The sequence below is a fragment of the Saccharomyces paradoxus genome, chromosome IV (genome assembly GCF_002079055.1).
Source record: "Saccharomyces paradoxus chromosome IV, complete sequence".
In the NCBI taxonomy this organism is placed as follows: Eukaryota; Fungi; Ascomycota; class Saccharomycetes; order Saccharomycetales; family Saccharomycetaceae; genus Saccharomyces; species Saccharomyces paradoxus.
Genome location: NC_047490.1, coordinates 201,004 through 217,224, shown reverse-complemented (window position 1 = coordinate 217,224; position 16,221 = coordinate 201,004). Strand labels below are relative to the sequence as shown.

The window sequence follows — 16,221 nt, the reverse complement described above, 5'->3', positions numbered from 1 at the left end:
GGAATAAAAAGAGCTAGAACAGTTCAACCGATAACGGGTATCAAGGCAACAATAATCGCATACGTCCGATCTCCTGTAAGCGTATATGTGTACTATTCAAAAGGAGTAGGTGGAGGTGCAAGATCGAACAACAACTGGCCGCATGAAGAACCCGGTAATTTAGGAAATCATAGCTCGTTGACGTACTACATGATGTAATTTCAACCGGGTAATAAATGCAGTTCTGCTGAAATTGTTTGGTTCTTTCTTACTTTCAGCACTTAACAATGAACTAATGAGGAAAATCAAGTGCCTCGGCCATTGTCAGTAATAAGGTAGGTGTTATCTATAATTCTTTTTCTTCTATGTCTATCATGTTGGAATGTTAAAAAGAAACTCAAAAGTACGTATACAAGAATAATCTATATAGAACAATTTATAAGACCTCGAGGGATCGTAAGATGCTGTAGGTTATGATTGAGGGGGAGTGTATTGGCTGTGCTTGCTAGCAAGATCATTTGTCCAATTAGACGATATTCTTGCATTGCTATTGTGTGACTGAGAGAAAGCTGTATCGTTGCTTGTTGTGGATGGACTATTGATTAGTTGAGCCATGTATGTATTGATGCTGTTAGCTCCGTTTCGTTCAGTGCTATTATTGCAATTAGGAGAATCATTTTCCCCATAAAACTCGTCAGTAGAGTCAGAAATGATAGAAGGAGGGCCTCTATTATATGTATTTAGACCTAAACCATTCCCTAAGTCCACGTAATTTACAGGCGGATGTTCCACGGGTTTAAACTCCATGGATGTTAAGGGGGGCGCATTGGCGGTGTTCTCTAAAGCACCATTTTCTCTATCCGCCATAATCACATGATCTTTGGGCTGTATTTGATCTGCCAAGAATCTTTCTACATCGGGTGTATCTTGGTTATCATCCCCTAAAGTTGGACTATTGTTGTTTTCTAGTTTATTAGCGTTCTTGATATTAGTTTTCATCTCTATTTGTTGTGAAATGGGAAGTGCCAAGCACCTTTTCCGTATTTTTTCGTTCCATTTACTGGAAATGACACTATTTGGAGCCTTTCTAAATAGCTCGTCGATCTCTTCCAGAGTCAACCCTCTTGTTTCGTAGACAGCGAAATAAACAACAATAACGGCCACGACATTCAAACCGCCCCAAATGAAAAAAATCTTGGGCCCCATTGAAGACGTGTGTGATCCAACGTCAACAATGTAAGGTGTAATCAGGGCACAAATGAAATTAACCAACCAATTTGCAGCAGCACATATGGCGGCACATTTTGACCTGACACCAAGCGGGTACAATTCAGCAGATACTACCCACACGACACCACCCCATGTAGCCGAAAATGCAGCAATGAAAAGGCATATAAACGCAATCATAATTTTGCTCGCCACCACGGTCTTCCCTTCGGAAACACCAACGATGGCAATGACTAAATTTGCCATTGCCATTACGACACCGCCAGTAAGAAGGACTGGTCTTCTACCAATTCGATCCACTAAATACATACCGGGTATGCAGAAGGCAACGTTGACAGCATAGCTGATAAAAGAAACCAAGTAAGAGTTATCCACCCCTGTGTTGTTAAAAAAATTAACTCCGTAATAGAATATGAAATTTATACCAGAAGCCTGTTGGAAAGCTTGAATGGCGATACCAGTGAATATTCGCAAAATCTGTTTGGGCCTATTTTCACTTGTCTTGAAACAATCCAAAAGCGTTGACGGCCCGAACGATGCTTCATAATCGTAGGTGGCTTTGATTTCTACAAGCTCTTCTAAGAGCCTTGGATCTTCGACCGGGAGCCCTCTCAAAAACGATAACGATTTGGCGGCTTTATTGAGCTCATCCTTCAAGACATAATATCGTGGGCTCTCTGGAAGGAATATCATGCCCACGGCTAAAATACTTGACCAAACGTACTGTAAACCAATCGGTATTCTATATGAAGACGGGCCACTCTTGGAGTGAGTGCCTTGCGATACCGCACTGGACACAAGTAGCCCAATAGTGATAGCCCACTGATAACTGGAAATAATGGCACCTCTAAGGTTCTTTTGTGCAGCTTCAGCCTGGTAAAGGGGAACTACAGCAGAGATTATCCCAATACCAATACCAGATATCACTCTTCCAACGATTAATAGCACTAGGCCACTAGACGCCACCTGTAAGGAGTTTCCTATGGAAAAAATAATAGCGGTACTAAGCATGATTGTTGGTTTCCTACCATATGAATCTGAGATATAGGGAGCAATCAACGCACCGAAAAATGTTCCTAGGGAAAGAAATGATACGAGCATGGCTATTTGGCTAGTGGTGAAATATGAATGGTTCGGAGCAATGTATGTTTTAACATACGGCATATCCGTGATACTGTTGATAAGTCCGGTATCGTACCCAAACAAAAACCCTCCCACGGCAACGAATATGCCTACCAAGACGGACATCACATTTGATCGCAGCGGCAGCGGTTGTGACAGCAGAATGGACGTGGTTTCTATTGCACCATCTCCTGCTGGCTCATTATTCACGTAGGAGATTCGGTACGCATTAGCGTCATCGCACATCACTATGGATTTTGCCTCTGTGTCATTCGCAGATTCTGTATATGCGTTGTGGTGTGGCATGATATGATCTATGGCACAATCCCCACTGTGGTGGTGACTGAAGTCATTTCCAGGCTCTAGATGAGTATTTTCTTCTCTCTGTCGCAGGCAGTCTTGGCTATAGTTCATACAAGCAGTATTCGGGATATTTCCATATATATATATAGTAGTTTCTGTGCAACTTGATTGTTTAAACTATTGATGCTATTCCTGATCTGCTCTTTAATTTCACAAGCGAATATCTTAGCGTTAAGTAAAAAAAAATGAATGGCAGATGTGATATAAAAATTAACCGGAGGTCTATTGTTCGAGGCTTTTTATTTATGAAAGGGGTCCGATGAAGCGTCTATGTCTCTCTCATGTATATGTTCTGATTTCGAGGTGGAGGAAGAAGCGAAGCGGAAGAAGCGTGCAGGGCAGGTAGTCACTGTTGAGTCGGTAATGCGTAATATAGCCAAGCACGGAAATAGAATTTTTTCGATAATTTTTGCCCTTTGTGGTAAGTATCGCGGTTTTTCACATAGGAGCCGATTAAATTCTTTGTTCGATGTATCTCGGGCCAGGGAAATAAGATAAGAGATTACGGAAGTAGGGGAAAAACGTTAGAAGTCGTTTTGCCAGGCATGCGGTTGGGGCTGAATAGCAATGCATCTCTACGATGGTCAATGCAGGAACAGGGACCCCTTTCTTGCAAGGAAAAAGAAGTTACTGTTGCTAGCGCGACTTTTTATTAAGGAGGTTATTTATGTTTCGTATATACCTGTACATTTGAAACACAATGAGTGTTTCCTCTTATAAATTGATTGGGATTGACTTTCATCGTAGGTATTTTGGCTCGATTGTAAATCTCAAAAAATTATCACTAGGAAAAAAAACCTTCTTTTTTTATATTTTGTTATTATTCTTGAGAAGCTGGAGCTTTGAAGAAAAAATAATAAAAATAATAAAAATAAGAGATAAATTTATAAATGTGTTGTTAATTTATATAATATTCAAAGTATATAAATTATACGCTGTATAAAAATATGCTGAACAGCTAAAGGAAATCCGATAGAAAAACAATCCACTTTAGCGCAAGGGAAATAATTGTTAGCTTAACTTGTAAACGGGTTTTGCTAAAATTAGGCTTAAACGGCGACGTGATTATCCGCCATATTAGAACAAAAGCAACTTCCTCAAGCTTGATACGCTTTTCGTCTGAAGTTTCCAGTCACTATCATCTTTTATTGTTATGACGTATTTATATATAATGCGCAGGCGAGAGAGGTTGGAGGGAGCTATAGAAAAAGCTTCAACACCGGGGATTTTTCAGTTAAATGAATCGGATCATTTATAAACGAAAAGTGGGAAACAGCATATCCACACTTCCACTACAAGGTTATCAAAAGGGATGAAAACCAGTAAGAAGATCTCTAAGAAAAGAAGCCTGAAAAATCTTCATGGTGCCTTAAAAGGGCTATTGAAAGAATCCAGCAAGAAGAGTGAGGTCAAAGTACGAAAACATCGCGATTGCAACCCTGTTCCTCAAGTATGTACGCCAATTATCGAAAAACTGAAGACGAAAAAGAGTGATGAAAATTCACGGCCAATTGCTGAAAGAAATGGTCATGTATATATAATGTCCAAGGAAAACCACATCATACCCAAACTAACCGACGATGAAGTCATGGAACGCCACAAACGAGCAGATGAAAACATGAAAAAAGTGTGGTCCAACATCATAAGTAAATATGAATCTATTGAAGACCAGGGCGACCTCATAGACCTGAAAACTGGTGAAATTGTTGAAGATAACGGACACATCAAGACGTTGACGGCCAATAACACCACTAAAGATAAAAGAACAAGGTACACAAGTGTGCTCACGGATATCATCGACATTAGTGATGAGGAAGATGGAGATAAAAATGACAAATGTACCTTGTGGGCTAACGATAGTGAAGCAAGCGATTCAGATGTTGATGCTGAAAATGAAAATGAAGATGAAAAAGACGAGAATGTGATAGACATAGATTTCAAGAAGTATGAAGCCAAACTCTCGAAAAGGACATTACGAGATTAGGTGGATTGTAAGACCGCATATGCGAACACATTTGGCGTCAGAATATATATATATATATATATTAGAGACAATACTATGGTAACCCGGACTCATATTACCCGGATAGAGTTAAACTCACTAAAGACGAATGCAGGTTTTTAAACATTTTTTTTTTCATTTCGACCGTCGGTTCTCCTTAGTTTGTCCAGTGGCGACAAAGTGGACAAACAAGAAGAGCTTGCAGCACCACTCACCGGCAACTTTGGATCGTCCTTTAGAGTGCGGCAAGAACATTAATTGCTCTCACGGAGGTATCATAAGAACATCCGATTCGTTCATTAACTGAAATCATATCTGTGTTGTTCTGATCGACTCTCTTTGTTTATTTTATCTTCCATTTTTTTTTTATTACTTTCATTTTTTCCACCAAAAATTTGAACAGAATCGATATAAACAAATATAAAACTCCCCAAAGTTACCCATTTGTTTATATTTGCTTTACTGCATAAGTTTTCCTAGCGAATCTCCCGATCAACTTTCAAGGATAAACTAAAACTACTGTATTATAAGAAGTTTTTTCTTTCATTTCAGATTTACCTTGAAATATAATATTCCCAATTTTTATCTTTCAGATTGTTCAAGTAAGAATCAAAATCTGTTAATAATAATATAATATAAAAACCTCAACTAGAAACTCAAAAAAAAAAAATACCTTTTTTTTCCTTTCTATCCTCATTAATCAAAATTCAAAAAAATTTTATCTTCTTTTTCCAAGAGAGGGACCAATCATAAGAATAGCAATAACACTATACTCCGAAATATAAATCAGCCATGGTAGGTCAACAGTATTCGAGTGCTCCACTCCGTACAGTGAAGGAGGTCCAATTCGGTCTTTTCTCACCTGAAGAAGTTAGGGCAATTAGTGTAGCCAAGATCAGATTTCCAGAAACAATGGATGAAACTCAAACGAGAGCTAAAATTGGTGGCTTAAACGACCCTAGATTAGGTTCTATTGATCGTAACCTGAAGTGTCAAACCTGTCAAGAAGGTATGAACGAATGTCCCGGTCATTTTGGCCACATAGATTTAGCAAAACCTGTATTTCATGTTGGTTTTATTGCTAAAATCAAGAAAGTTTGTGAGTGTGTCTGTATGCACTGTGGTAAGCTATTACTGGATGAACATAATGAACTAATGAGACAAGCTCTAGCAATTAAGGACAGTAAAAAAAGATTTGCTGCAATCTGGACCTTATGTAAAACAAAAATGGTTTGCGAAACAGATGTCCCTTCAGAAGATGATCCTACTCAGCTCGTATCAAGGGGTGGTTGTGGTAACACACAGCCCACAGTCCGTAAGGACGGATTGAAGTTAGTGGGTAGTTGGAAGAAAGATAGAGCCTCAGGGGATGCAGATGAACCAGAATTAAGAGTTTTAAGCACAGAGGAAATCTTGAATATTTTCAAACATATCTCAGTGAAAGACTTCACTAGTTTGGGTTTTAACGAAGTCTTTTCTCGTCCGGAATGGATGATTTTAACATGCCTTCCTGTCCCACCACCACCGGTTCGTCCATCTATTTCCTTCAATGAATCTCAAAGAGGTGAAGATGATTTAACGTTTAAACTTGCCGATATTTTAAAAGCCAATATTAGTTTGGAAACACTGGAGCATAATGGTGCTCCTCATCATGCTATTGAAGAAGCAGAGAGTTTATTACAATTTCATGTTGCCACTTATATGGATAATGATATTGCTGGTCAACCACAAGCTCTACAAAAGTCCGGTCGTCCCGTAAAATCTATTCGTGCTCGTTTGAAGGGTAAAGAGGGTCGTATCAGAGGTAATTTAATGGGTAAGCGTGTTGATTTTTCAGCAAGGACGGTTATTTCTGGTGACCCTAATTTGGAATTAGATCAAGTCGGTGTTCCAAAATCTATTGCCAAGACTTTGACATATCCAGAAGTGGTCACACCATATAATATAGATCGTCTAACGCAACTTGTTAGAAATGGACCAAATGAGCACCCTGGTGCCAAATACGTCATTCGTGATAGTGGGGACCGTATAGATTTAAGATACAGTAAAAGGGCAGGTGATATCCAATTACAATATGGATGGAAAGTTGAGCGTCATATTATGGATAATGATCCAGTTCTGTTCAATCGTCAACCCTCATTGCATAAAATGTCTATGATGGCTCACAGAGTGAAAGTTATTCCGTATTCTACATTTAGATTGAATTTATCTGTTACATCTCCATACAATGCCGATTTCGACGGTGACGAAATGAATCTTCATGTTCCTCAGTCTGAGGAAACAAGGGCAGAACTGTCCCAATTATGTGCTGTTCCTCTACAAATTGTTTCACCGCAGTCTAACAAACCTTGTATGGGTATTGTTCAAGATACTTTGTGTGGTATTCGTAAACTAACATTAAGAGATACATTTATAGAACTTGATCAAGTTTTGAATATGCTTTATTGGGTTCCTGATTGGGATGGTGTTATTCCGACACCTGCGATCATCAAACCCAAACCTTTGTGGTCTGGTAAACAAATTTTGTCTGTGGCCATCCCAAATGGTATTCATTTACAACGTTTCGATGAAGGTACCACTTTGCTTTCTCCAAAGGATAATGGTATGCTTATCATTGACGGTCAAATCATCTTTGGTGTAGTGGAGAAAAAAACCGTTGGTTCTTCCAATGGTGGTTTGATTCATGTTGTTACGAGAGAAAAGGGACCTCAAGTTTGTGCTAAATTATTTGGTAACATACAGAAAGTTGTTAACTTTTGGTTACTACATAACGGTTTTTCAACAGGTATTGGTGATACCATTGCAGATGGGCCAACGATGAGAGAAATTACAGAGACAATCGCAGAGGCTAAAAAGAAGGTTTTGGATGTTACGAAAGAAGCCCAGGCAAACTTATTGACTGCTAAACATGGTATGACTCTTCGTGAGTCTTTTGAGGATAACGTCGTTCGGTTTTTAAATGAAGCAAGAGATAAAGCAGGTCGTTTAGCTGAAGTAAATTTGAAGGATTTGAACAATGTGAAACAAATGGTTATGGCAGGTTCCAAGGGTTCATTTATTAATATCGCGCAAATGTCAGCTTGTGTAGGACAGCAATCTGTTGAAGGTAAACGTATTGCTTTTGGGTTCGTTGATCGTACCTTACCTCATTTCTCTAAAGATGATTATTCCCCAGAGTCTAAAGGTTTTGTTGAGAATTCATATTTAAGAGGTTTGACTCCACAAGAGTTTTTCTTCCACGCAATGGGTGGTCGTGAAGGTCTTATCGATACCGCCGTCAAAACAGCTGAAACAGGTTATATTCAACGTCGTTTAGTGAAAGCTCTAGAAGATATCATGGTCCATTACGATAACACCACAAGAAACTCATTGGGTAACGTTATTCAGTTTATTTATGGTGAGGACGGTATGGATGCTGCACACATTGAGAAGCAATCACTCGATACGATTGGCGGCTCGGATACAGCTTTTGAAAGGAGATACAGAATTGATTTGTTGAATACAGACCACACCTTAGATCCCTCACTATTGGAATCTGGATCTGAAATACTCGGTGACTTGAAACTCCAAGTTCTATTGGATGAAGAGTACAAACAATTAGTGAAGGATCGTAAATTTTTGAGAGAAGTCTTTGTAGATGGTGAAGCAAACTGGCCATTACCCGTCAATATAAGACGTATTATTCAAAACGCGCAACAAACTTTCCACATAGATCATACAAAACCATCTGATCTGACAATCAAGGATATTGTTCTTGGTGTAAAGGATTTGCAAGAGAACTTATTAGTGTTGCGTGGTAAGAACGAAATTATACAAAACGCTCAACGAGATGCAGTCACTTTATTCTGCTGCTTGTTACGTTCTCGTTTGGCAACCCGTAGGGTTTTACAAGAATACAGACTAACAAAGCAAGCGTTCGAGTGGGTATTAAGTAATATCGAGGCGCAATTCCTCCGTTCCGTTGTTCACCCTGGTGAAATGGTTGGTGTTCTAGCAGCCCAATCCATTGGTGAACCAGCTACACAAATGACACTTAATACCTTCCATTTTGCTGGTGTTGCTTCCAAGAAAGTTACTTCTGGTGTTCCCCGTTTAAAGGAAATTTTGAATGTGGCCAAAAACATGAAAACTCCTTCTTTGACTGTTTACTTAGAACCTGGTCATGCTGCCGATCAAGAACAAGCAAAGTTGATCAGATCTGCTATTGAGCATACCACTTTAAAGAGTGTTACTATTGCTTCAGAAATTTACTATGACCCTGATCCACGTTCTACAGTTATTCCTGAAGATGAAGAAATCATTCAACTTCATTTCTCATTATTAGATGATGAAGCCGAACAATCCTTTGACCAACAATCACCTTGGTTGTTACGTTTGGAGCTAGATCGTGCGGCAATGAATGATAAAGACTTAACAATGGGTCAGGTTGGTGAAAGAATCAAGCAAACATTCAAAAATGATCTGTTTGTTATCTGGTCTGAAGATAATGATGAGAAGTTGATCATCCGTTGTCGTGTTGTTCGTCCAAAGTCACTAGATGCCGAGACTGAAGCAGAAGAAGATCATATGCTGAAGAAAATTGAAAACACTATGTTGGAGAATATTACATTGCGTGGTGTTGAAAATATCGAGCGTGTCGTTATGATGAAATATGACCGTAAAGTACCAAGTCCAACTGGTGAATACGTTAAGGAACCAGAATGGGTATTGGAAACGGATGGTGTCAACTTGTCTGAAGTTATGACTGTTCCTGGTATCGATCCAACCAGAATTTACACCAACTCCTTCATTGATATTATGGAAGTTCTAGGTATTGAAGCTGGTCGTGCAGCCTTGTATAAAGAAGTTTACAACGTCATCGCTTCTGATGGTTCGTATGTTAACTACCGTCATATGGCTTTATTAGTTGATGTTATGACGACCCAGGGTGGTTTAACTTCTGTTACTCGTCATGGTTTCAACAGGTCGAATACCGGTGCCTTAATGAGATGTTCATTTGAAGAAACAGTCGAAATTTTGTTTGAAGCTGGTGCCTCTGCCGAATTAGATGATTGTCGTGGTGTTTCAGAAAATGTCATTCTTGGCCAAATGGCTCCAATCGGTACTGGTGCATTTGATGTGATGATCGATGAAGAATCATTGGTGAAGTACATGCCAGAACAAAAAATTACCGAAATTGAAGATGGACAAGATGGCGGCGTCACTCCATACAGTAACGAAAGTGGTTTGGTCAACGCTGATCTTGACGTCAAAGATGAGCTAATGTTTTCACCTCTGGTTGATTCGGGTTCGAATGATGCTATGGCTGGAGGATTTACAGCCTACGGTGGTGCTGATTACGGTGAAGCCACGTCTCCATTTGGTGCTTATGGTGAAGCACCCACATCCCCCGGATTTGGAGTCTCCTCACCGGGATTTTCTCCAACTTCCCCAACATACTCTCCTACCTCTCCAGCGTACTCTCCTACCTCTCCATCATACTCACCAACTTCGCCATCGTATTCACCAACTTCACCATCATACTCACCAACTTCACCATCATATTCACCAACCTCACCGTCGTATTCACCAACCTCACCATCGTATTCACCAACCTCACCATCGTATTCACCAACCTCACCATCGTATTCACCAACCTCACCATCGTATTCGCCAACATCGCCTTCCTACTCTCCTACGTCGCCAAGTTACAGCCCTACATCTCCTTCTTATTCTCCCACATCTCCATCATACTCTCCTACGTCGCCAAGTTACAGCCCAACGTCTCCAGCCTATTCCCCAACTTCACCAAGTTATAGTCCTACTTCGCCTTCATACTCTCCAACATCACCATCCTATTCCCCAACATCTCCAAACTATAGCCCTACTTCACCTTCTTACTCCCCAACATCTCCAGGCTATAGCCCAGGATCTCCTGCATATTCTCCAAAGCAAGACGAACAAAAGCATAATGAAAATGAAAATTCCAAATGATAATATATCATTCTTACGTATTTGACGTTATTACATTATATAGTTTCTCAAATAATATTTCTAGTTTATTTTGTATCATAATAAAAACGTATACCAACTTACCATTATTTTTTAGCACTAGAAGTACAGAACCAACTAATTAAATCCGCTGAATATTGAGAAAGTCAGCAGTGCTAGTAGAAGCATGAGAATTATGTCTGCCATGAAGCCCTAAGCTTGAATTTCACATTCCAGGCGGTAGACTCTTAATTCTGAACCTTTTTAGCAATTAAGCTCTTAAAAATATCGAATGTGTTACCATCCGGCTGTAAACTATAAACGTTTCCTGTAAATTGAGTGCGGCTACCGCTTACCAATTCTTTTGCAATCAGTAAACCATAGTCTTCCGTGATACCGGTAATCATGGCTTGCGTATTGCCATGATCTGGTAATGTGACTATTTGGTTACTATGTAACCACAACTCATAATAACTTGGCAATATTTCCGCAGCTCCGTAGTTAATAAACTGTTTTAATATGACCTCAAGGTTATTCATATAGAGAGCTTGCAGTTTTTCTGCCTTTATCGCTGGCAATAAATCAAGGTTTAATTGTTGACGTTCTTCATTCAGGATATTAATCCAAGTTTGTAATGAAGTTGTAGGACCATCACTAGTCAAATTTATACCACAACCAAGTAACAAACAGTATTTGTTGTTTACGAAATGCGTATTAACTAGTAAACCTGAGATTTTAAGGTACGCAGGCTCGATATCACCTAAGGGCAACTTTGTATGCTCAAAACCAGTGTTAACCAGTTGTAAGTTTTTACGCCTATAGTAGCTTGGACTCAAAGCGTAAAGATCATTGGGCCACTTGATCCTAACAGGAATATCTGAAAATCCAGGTGCGTATGAAAGTACCGCCTTACAATAAGCAAGCATAGAAAGATACTGGACAAAAACAACTGATATATTTCGATTAGTTACGGGAGATTGAAGTGGCATTGTTACAACTGCCGTTGAAGCACAAACACCTTTAGGGTTAATCCAAGTGTTCCCTCCTCTCCCACGTCCAGAAACCTGAATAGTACCTACGTGAAGTAAAGTGCTTTCAGGGATTGAACCTAAAAGAGATTTATTATTATTCAATATGGTACTCGTTGATGTAACAACTTCGCCATATAAAAGTAAAGAACCTAAAGTGTTTTGAGCATTCAGATACTTGAAGTACTCTCTCATGTCAAAATTGGGCGTATATTGAGATGGTGGAGTGTCTTCATTTTCACCCGGAAATATTATTGTCTTGGGAACCTCATCTGGCTCTTTATGAAGCAAGGACGAGCTCGCTGCATTGTAAGAGGCTCTATAACCCCTATAAAATTGGAAAGAATCAGTTTCTGCGTTTAATTTAAAGCAGAGCTCAGCATTTTTAACACGCGCTCCTTGATGAGCTAAATTGTTTTCCATTTCTTGCAAATAATTCTGCTTATTTGGGGCACTAGCTATAAATAGTGGTGTCAAATTTGGAGCTCTTACATAGTTGAAGTCATTATTACAATTCAATCCGGTCTTGGTAAGAATCGTTCTCATAAATTTCAATCTCTCGACTTCTTGTGCTTTCAAGCTCTCCACAACTGTTTCAAGAAAATGCTTATCTGTGGATTTCCTCATAAAACGGACATTGAACTCAGGATGTGGACCAGTGAGTAAAACCTTACCCCTTCCAACATCACATAGCACTACAGCAGCTGGGTTTTCACTCTGACCTTTTCCTGAATCAGAAGACGGAACATCCGGGTGTTCTGCGTATGTTGCCAAGATTTCGACGTTGTCAAATTTATCTGCATCAACGAAAACAGCTCCTCCATTGAAATAAGTTGAGAACTGTGAGCCATCTGGAAGATTTAATCCAACTGCACGTGCTCCGGCCTCGCTATTGTACTGAAATCCGTTGTACGCAGGTCCCCTACTTGTTCCTGGAAAGAAGCGCAAGTCTCTGCTTCCTGATACTTCCATTGTAGGGTCACCTTGAGCAAATTCTACACGACTAGTGCCGAAATAACCTCCTGCGCAAAATCCAATGAAGACACCACCTTGTTTGCTAACAAACTGTTTCAATCGAGGGATGATAGGCTGACAAGCTTGAACGTATGGAAGATCCGCACCGCCTGGAAACACCACGGCAGAGGTCTTTGACATCCATGGTTCTGTCTGTAATACTTTAACATTGACAGTACTCACTGCATAATAAGGCTCCAAAAAGTCACGTAAACTTTCCACGGCATGCTTAACTGATCCTGGCGTAGTCCCCGGCCCATTGTAGACTAATACATTCATATTAGTTGGATTTGAACAGTAATGATAACGTAGTTTGAATATTTTCTTTACTGATACTTTAAACCTGTAAGACGTCGTAAAAATCTTGCACTTTTTGTAGACGAGCAGCTTTTGAGAACGATATAATATAGCAAGAAAAACTGACAAATGGAAAAGGAAAGTGAAATATACTTATATGTATGCCTACTCAACGGTTTAGCAAATAATTGCAGGAGAAAAAACGGCCAATCTGCAGCTCTGGGTTCTATTATGTGAAACTATCTTTGATGCCAACATTTCGCAGTGTCACATCTTCGAATCATAGTGCGGCGACTATTTCCGAAACTGGAATATGAAAAAGCTCGATTCATGAAGCCATCCTCTTAATTGGAAGTACATAACATACATAATTGAGAATATAGGAAGGAAACAATTTTAAAAACAGCCACCCCTGGCAGCATAGTTTGGTCCATAATATTTAGTCAACGAGGCAAATGTTGCCCATTCATTCATGCTACGCATTATTTCGGAGAACAATACCGAAAAGGCCATCTTATTATGTATTATCAGGTTTAACTGCACGCTTAAAGGTAAAACCCCAATTAAAGTGTAATTTTTTCAGAGTACTCACTAGAAGGGAATTGGCCACTGTTCCGAGTGGACCTCCTAATATTAAGAACAAGTTGCTCAACATTCCCAACATTTTGACTTTATCACGAATAGGATGTACACCCTTTATTGGACTCTTCATTATAACGAATAATCTGACCCCAGCATTAAGTCTGTTTGCATTTTCTAGCATCACTGATTTTATGGATGGGTATATCGCACGGAAATACGGCCTCAAAACCGTCGCAGGAACCATTCTAGATCCACTTGCAGATAAACTACTAATGATCACTACAACTTTGGCATTATCCGTACCATCTGGCCCTCAAATTATACCGGTATCTATTGCGGGGATTATTTTGGGCAGAGATGTGTTACTAGCAATAGGTGCTTTATTTATACGATATAGCACTTTAAAGTTGAAATATCCCGGTCGTGTGTCATGGAGTTCCTACTGGGATATTGTTCGCTATCCTAGTGCTGAAGTCAAACCTTCCCAACTATCCAAATGGAACACGTTTTTCCAAATGATATATCTTGGATCTGGAGTATTGCTACTTTTATATGGGAAAGAAGAGGGCAATGGCGAAGTGGATGAGAATTTTGAAGATAGAAAAAAGTTCTTTCAGAATATCTTTAGCTATTTAGGATATGTAACCGCCACAACTACAATAATCAGCGGGGCATCTTACGCATTAAAGAGGAATGCTTTCAAACTTTTGAAATAGTATGCAGATGATGCTTTTTTGAAAGGGGCTCTGATTTTTCACTTTTAATGTTTTTGAGTTTTTTATGTAGTGGAAAAGTACACTATATCAAGCTGTATATATATATATATATATATGCATAAACATATGGATATTCGAAAAACCCATGTTAACGGCTGAATGCGATATCGTCAATACGTAAAATGGATTTGACACATTCGGAAGCCAAAGTAATTGCGCTTGTACTAACAAGTACGGGTTGTAAGATATGTTCTTCATAGGTGTTCGTAGTACCGGATCGTCTAACAGAGATACCATCATTCAATTCACCATTTTCATGTTTAGAGCGCAATTCTGTAACAACTTTGATACTATTCAAACCTGCATTTTCAGCCAAAGTTGTTGGAATAACTTCCAAGGCAGAAGCAAATTCTTGCCAAATAAAAGCCTGTACACCTTCCATAGATCTTGCTTCTTTACTCAACCTGCGGGAGATTTCAATTTCTGGAGCACCACCACCGGCGATTAAACCTCTCTCTTTTACTAAACAACGGATTACACATAGTGCATCATGAAGGGAGCGTTCCGTTTCATCAATGATCATGTTGTTTGCACCGCGGATGACAACAGAAACGGTTGGCCTTGCATTGTTGTTTCTTATGCCAGTTACTCTAACTATCTTGGAACCATCGCTATCAATCTCCTCAACTAAGTCAGCCGAACCCAATCTATCTTCGGTGAACAATTCTATATCGGCAATTGGCTTACAACCCAAGCCCTTGGACAGAAACTCGATCTCCTCTCTCTCGATGTCCTTCACCACCATTATGTTCAATTTTGATAAGAAATGTAGAGCCAGATCATTTACTGCATCTCTTAGGATGGATTTCTGAATCAACAGCACGTTACACTTGGCTTTTTTAATTTTTTTACAGATATTTAGCAAATACGCTCTTTCTTCTTTAAGGATCTTATCCATTTGTCTATAGTCATTAACGATGATATTGTTCTCCGTGTCTGGCTTAGGAGGAGATATTTGGAATTGAATCAACCCGATCTTTGCCTTTTCCTTTCTTGTTGGACCACCGGCAGACTTAATTGTCGTTTGCGTTAAGACTACACCATCTATCATTTCCGTGTCATCGATGGTACCACCAACTTTCTTGACCAGTCTGATATCATTCAGGTCAACATTCTTAGAGTTTTCATCGGAAATCTTCAACACAGAATCCACTGCCAAAGGCGCCAAAAATGAAGAGTATTGAGACACAATCTTGGAACTCAAGGAGGTGGATGCAGCACGGACTAGCTGCTCTCTATCGCTCAACGAGATCCTATGGCACATTTCCAAAAGAATATCGACAGATCTCTTTGCAGCACTTTGAAAGGAGTCTGCAATGATGGTTGGATGAATACCCTTGTTCAGCAGTCTCTCTGCAGCACCCAACAGAGCACCGGTCAAGATGACCACGGAAGTAGTACCATCACCGGCTTCGGAGTCCTGCGCGGCAGAAACCTCCACTAGCATTCTAGCCACCGGATGCAGGATGGCCATCTGTTTTAAAATGGTATGGCCATCATTGGAGATGATAATTTCCCCACGAGATGTCTTAATCATCTTGTCCATACCCTTGGGACCCAATGAAGTACGGATGGCATCTGCTACAGAACGTGCAGCGATGATGTTGGCTTTGCGAACCTCTTGGGGTTTTTCCTTGTTCTTGAACGTGGCGTTAGATGGGACCTTAGCAGACATCGTTCTATTCTCTACTTTACTCGTTCTGCACACTTGCCGCACCTGCAATTTAGAATCTAATACCTTCACGTTCACTTTAATACATCAACCTCTCAAACTGTATTCAATTAGCCTTTCTTTGGTGGCGAAACGAAAAAAATTTCAGGTTATCCGTGGCGAGTGATAGTAATACCGAATTATGTAGCC

At 39.7% G+C, this 16,221-nt stretch overlaps 6 protein-coding genes across 6 annotated transcripts; 3 read left to right on the top strand and 3 right to left on the bottom strand.

The window, feature by feature from the left end:
• Positions 1 to 450: 450 nt before the first annotated feature.
• Positions 451 to 2,742, bottom strand: RGT2 (glucose sensor; the record flags this gene model as incomplete). Its single annotated transcript, XM_033909242.1, has 1 exon — positions 451 to 2,742. One exon carries the CDS (start codon positions 2,740 to 2,742, stop codon positions 451 to 453), a length of 2,292 nt encoding a protein of 763 aa, XP_033765133.1.
• Positions 2,743 to 4,003: 1,261 nt separating this feature from the next.
• Positions 4,004 to 4,675, top strand: SCM3 (Scm3p; the record flags this gene model as incomplete). Its single annotated transcript, XM_033909241.1, has 1 exon — positions 4,004 to 4,675. One exon carries the CDS (start codon positions 4,004 to 4,006, stop codon positions 4,673 to 4,675), a length of 672 nt encoding a protein of 223 aa, XP_033765132.1.
• An 810-nt stretch (positions 4,676 to 5,485) lies between these two features.
• Positions 5,486 to 10,666, top strand: RPO21 (DNA-directed RNA polymerase II subunit RPB1; the record flags this gene model as incomplete). The annotated part of the gene is made up of 1 exon (XM_033909240.1): positions 5,486 to 10,666. One exon carries the CDS (start codon positions 5,486 to 5,488, stop codon positions 10,664 to 10,666), a length of 5,181 nt encoding a protein of 1,726 aa, XP_033765131.1.
• Positions 10,667 to 10,911: 245 nt separating this feature from the next.
• Positions 10,912 to 12,984, bottom strand: BPL1 (biotin--[acetyl-CoA-carboxylase] ligase BPL1; the record flags this gene model as incomplete). Its single annotated transcript, XM_033909239.1, has 1 exon — positions 10,912 to 12,984. The coding sequence occupies one exon, from the start codon at positions 12,982 to 12,984 to the stop codon at positions 10,912 to 10,914; it is 2,073 nt and encodes a 690-aa protein (XP_033765130.1).
• Positions 12,985 to 13,457: 473 nt separating this feature from the next.
• On the top strand, positions 13,458 to 14,300 carry CRD1 (cardiolipin synthase; the record flags this gene model as incomplete). Its single annotated transcript, XM_033909238.1, has 1 exon — positions 13,458 to 14,300. One exon carries the CDS (start codon positions 13,458 to 13,460, stop codon positions 14,298 to 14,300), a length of 843 nt encoding a protein of 280 aa, XP_033765129.1.
• Positions 14,301 to 14,448: 148 nt separating this feature from the next.
• CCT4 (chaperonin-containing T-complex subunit CCT4) lies at positions 14,449 to 16,035 on the bottom strand (the record flags this gene model as incomplete). Its single annotated transcript, XM_033909237.1, has 1 exon — positions 14,449 to 16,035. One exon carries the CDS (start codon positions 16,033 to 16,035, stop codon positions 14,449 to 14,451), a length of 1,587 nt encoding a protein of 528 aa, XP_033765128.1.
• Between the last annotated feature and the right edge of the window lie 186 nt (positions 16,036 to 16,221).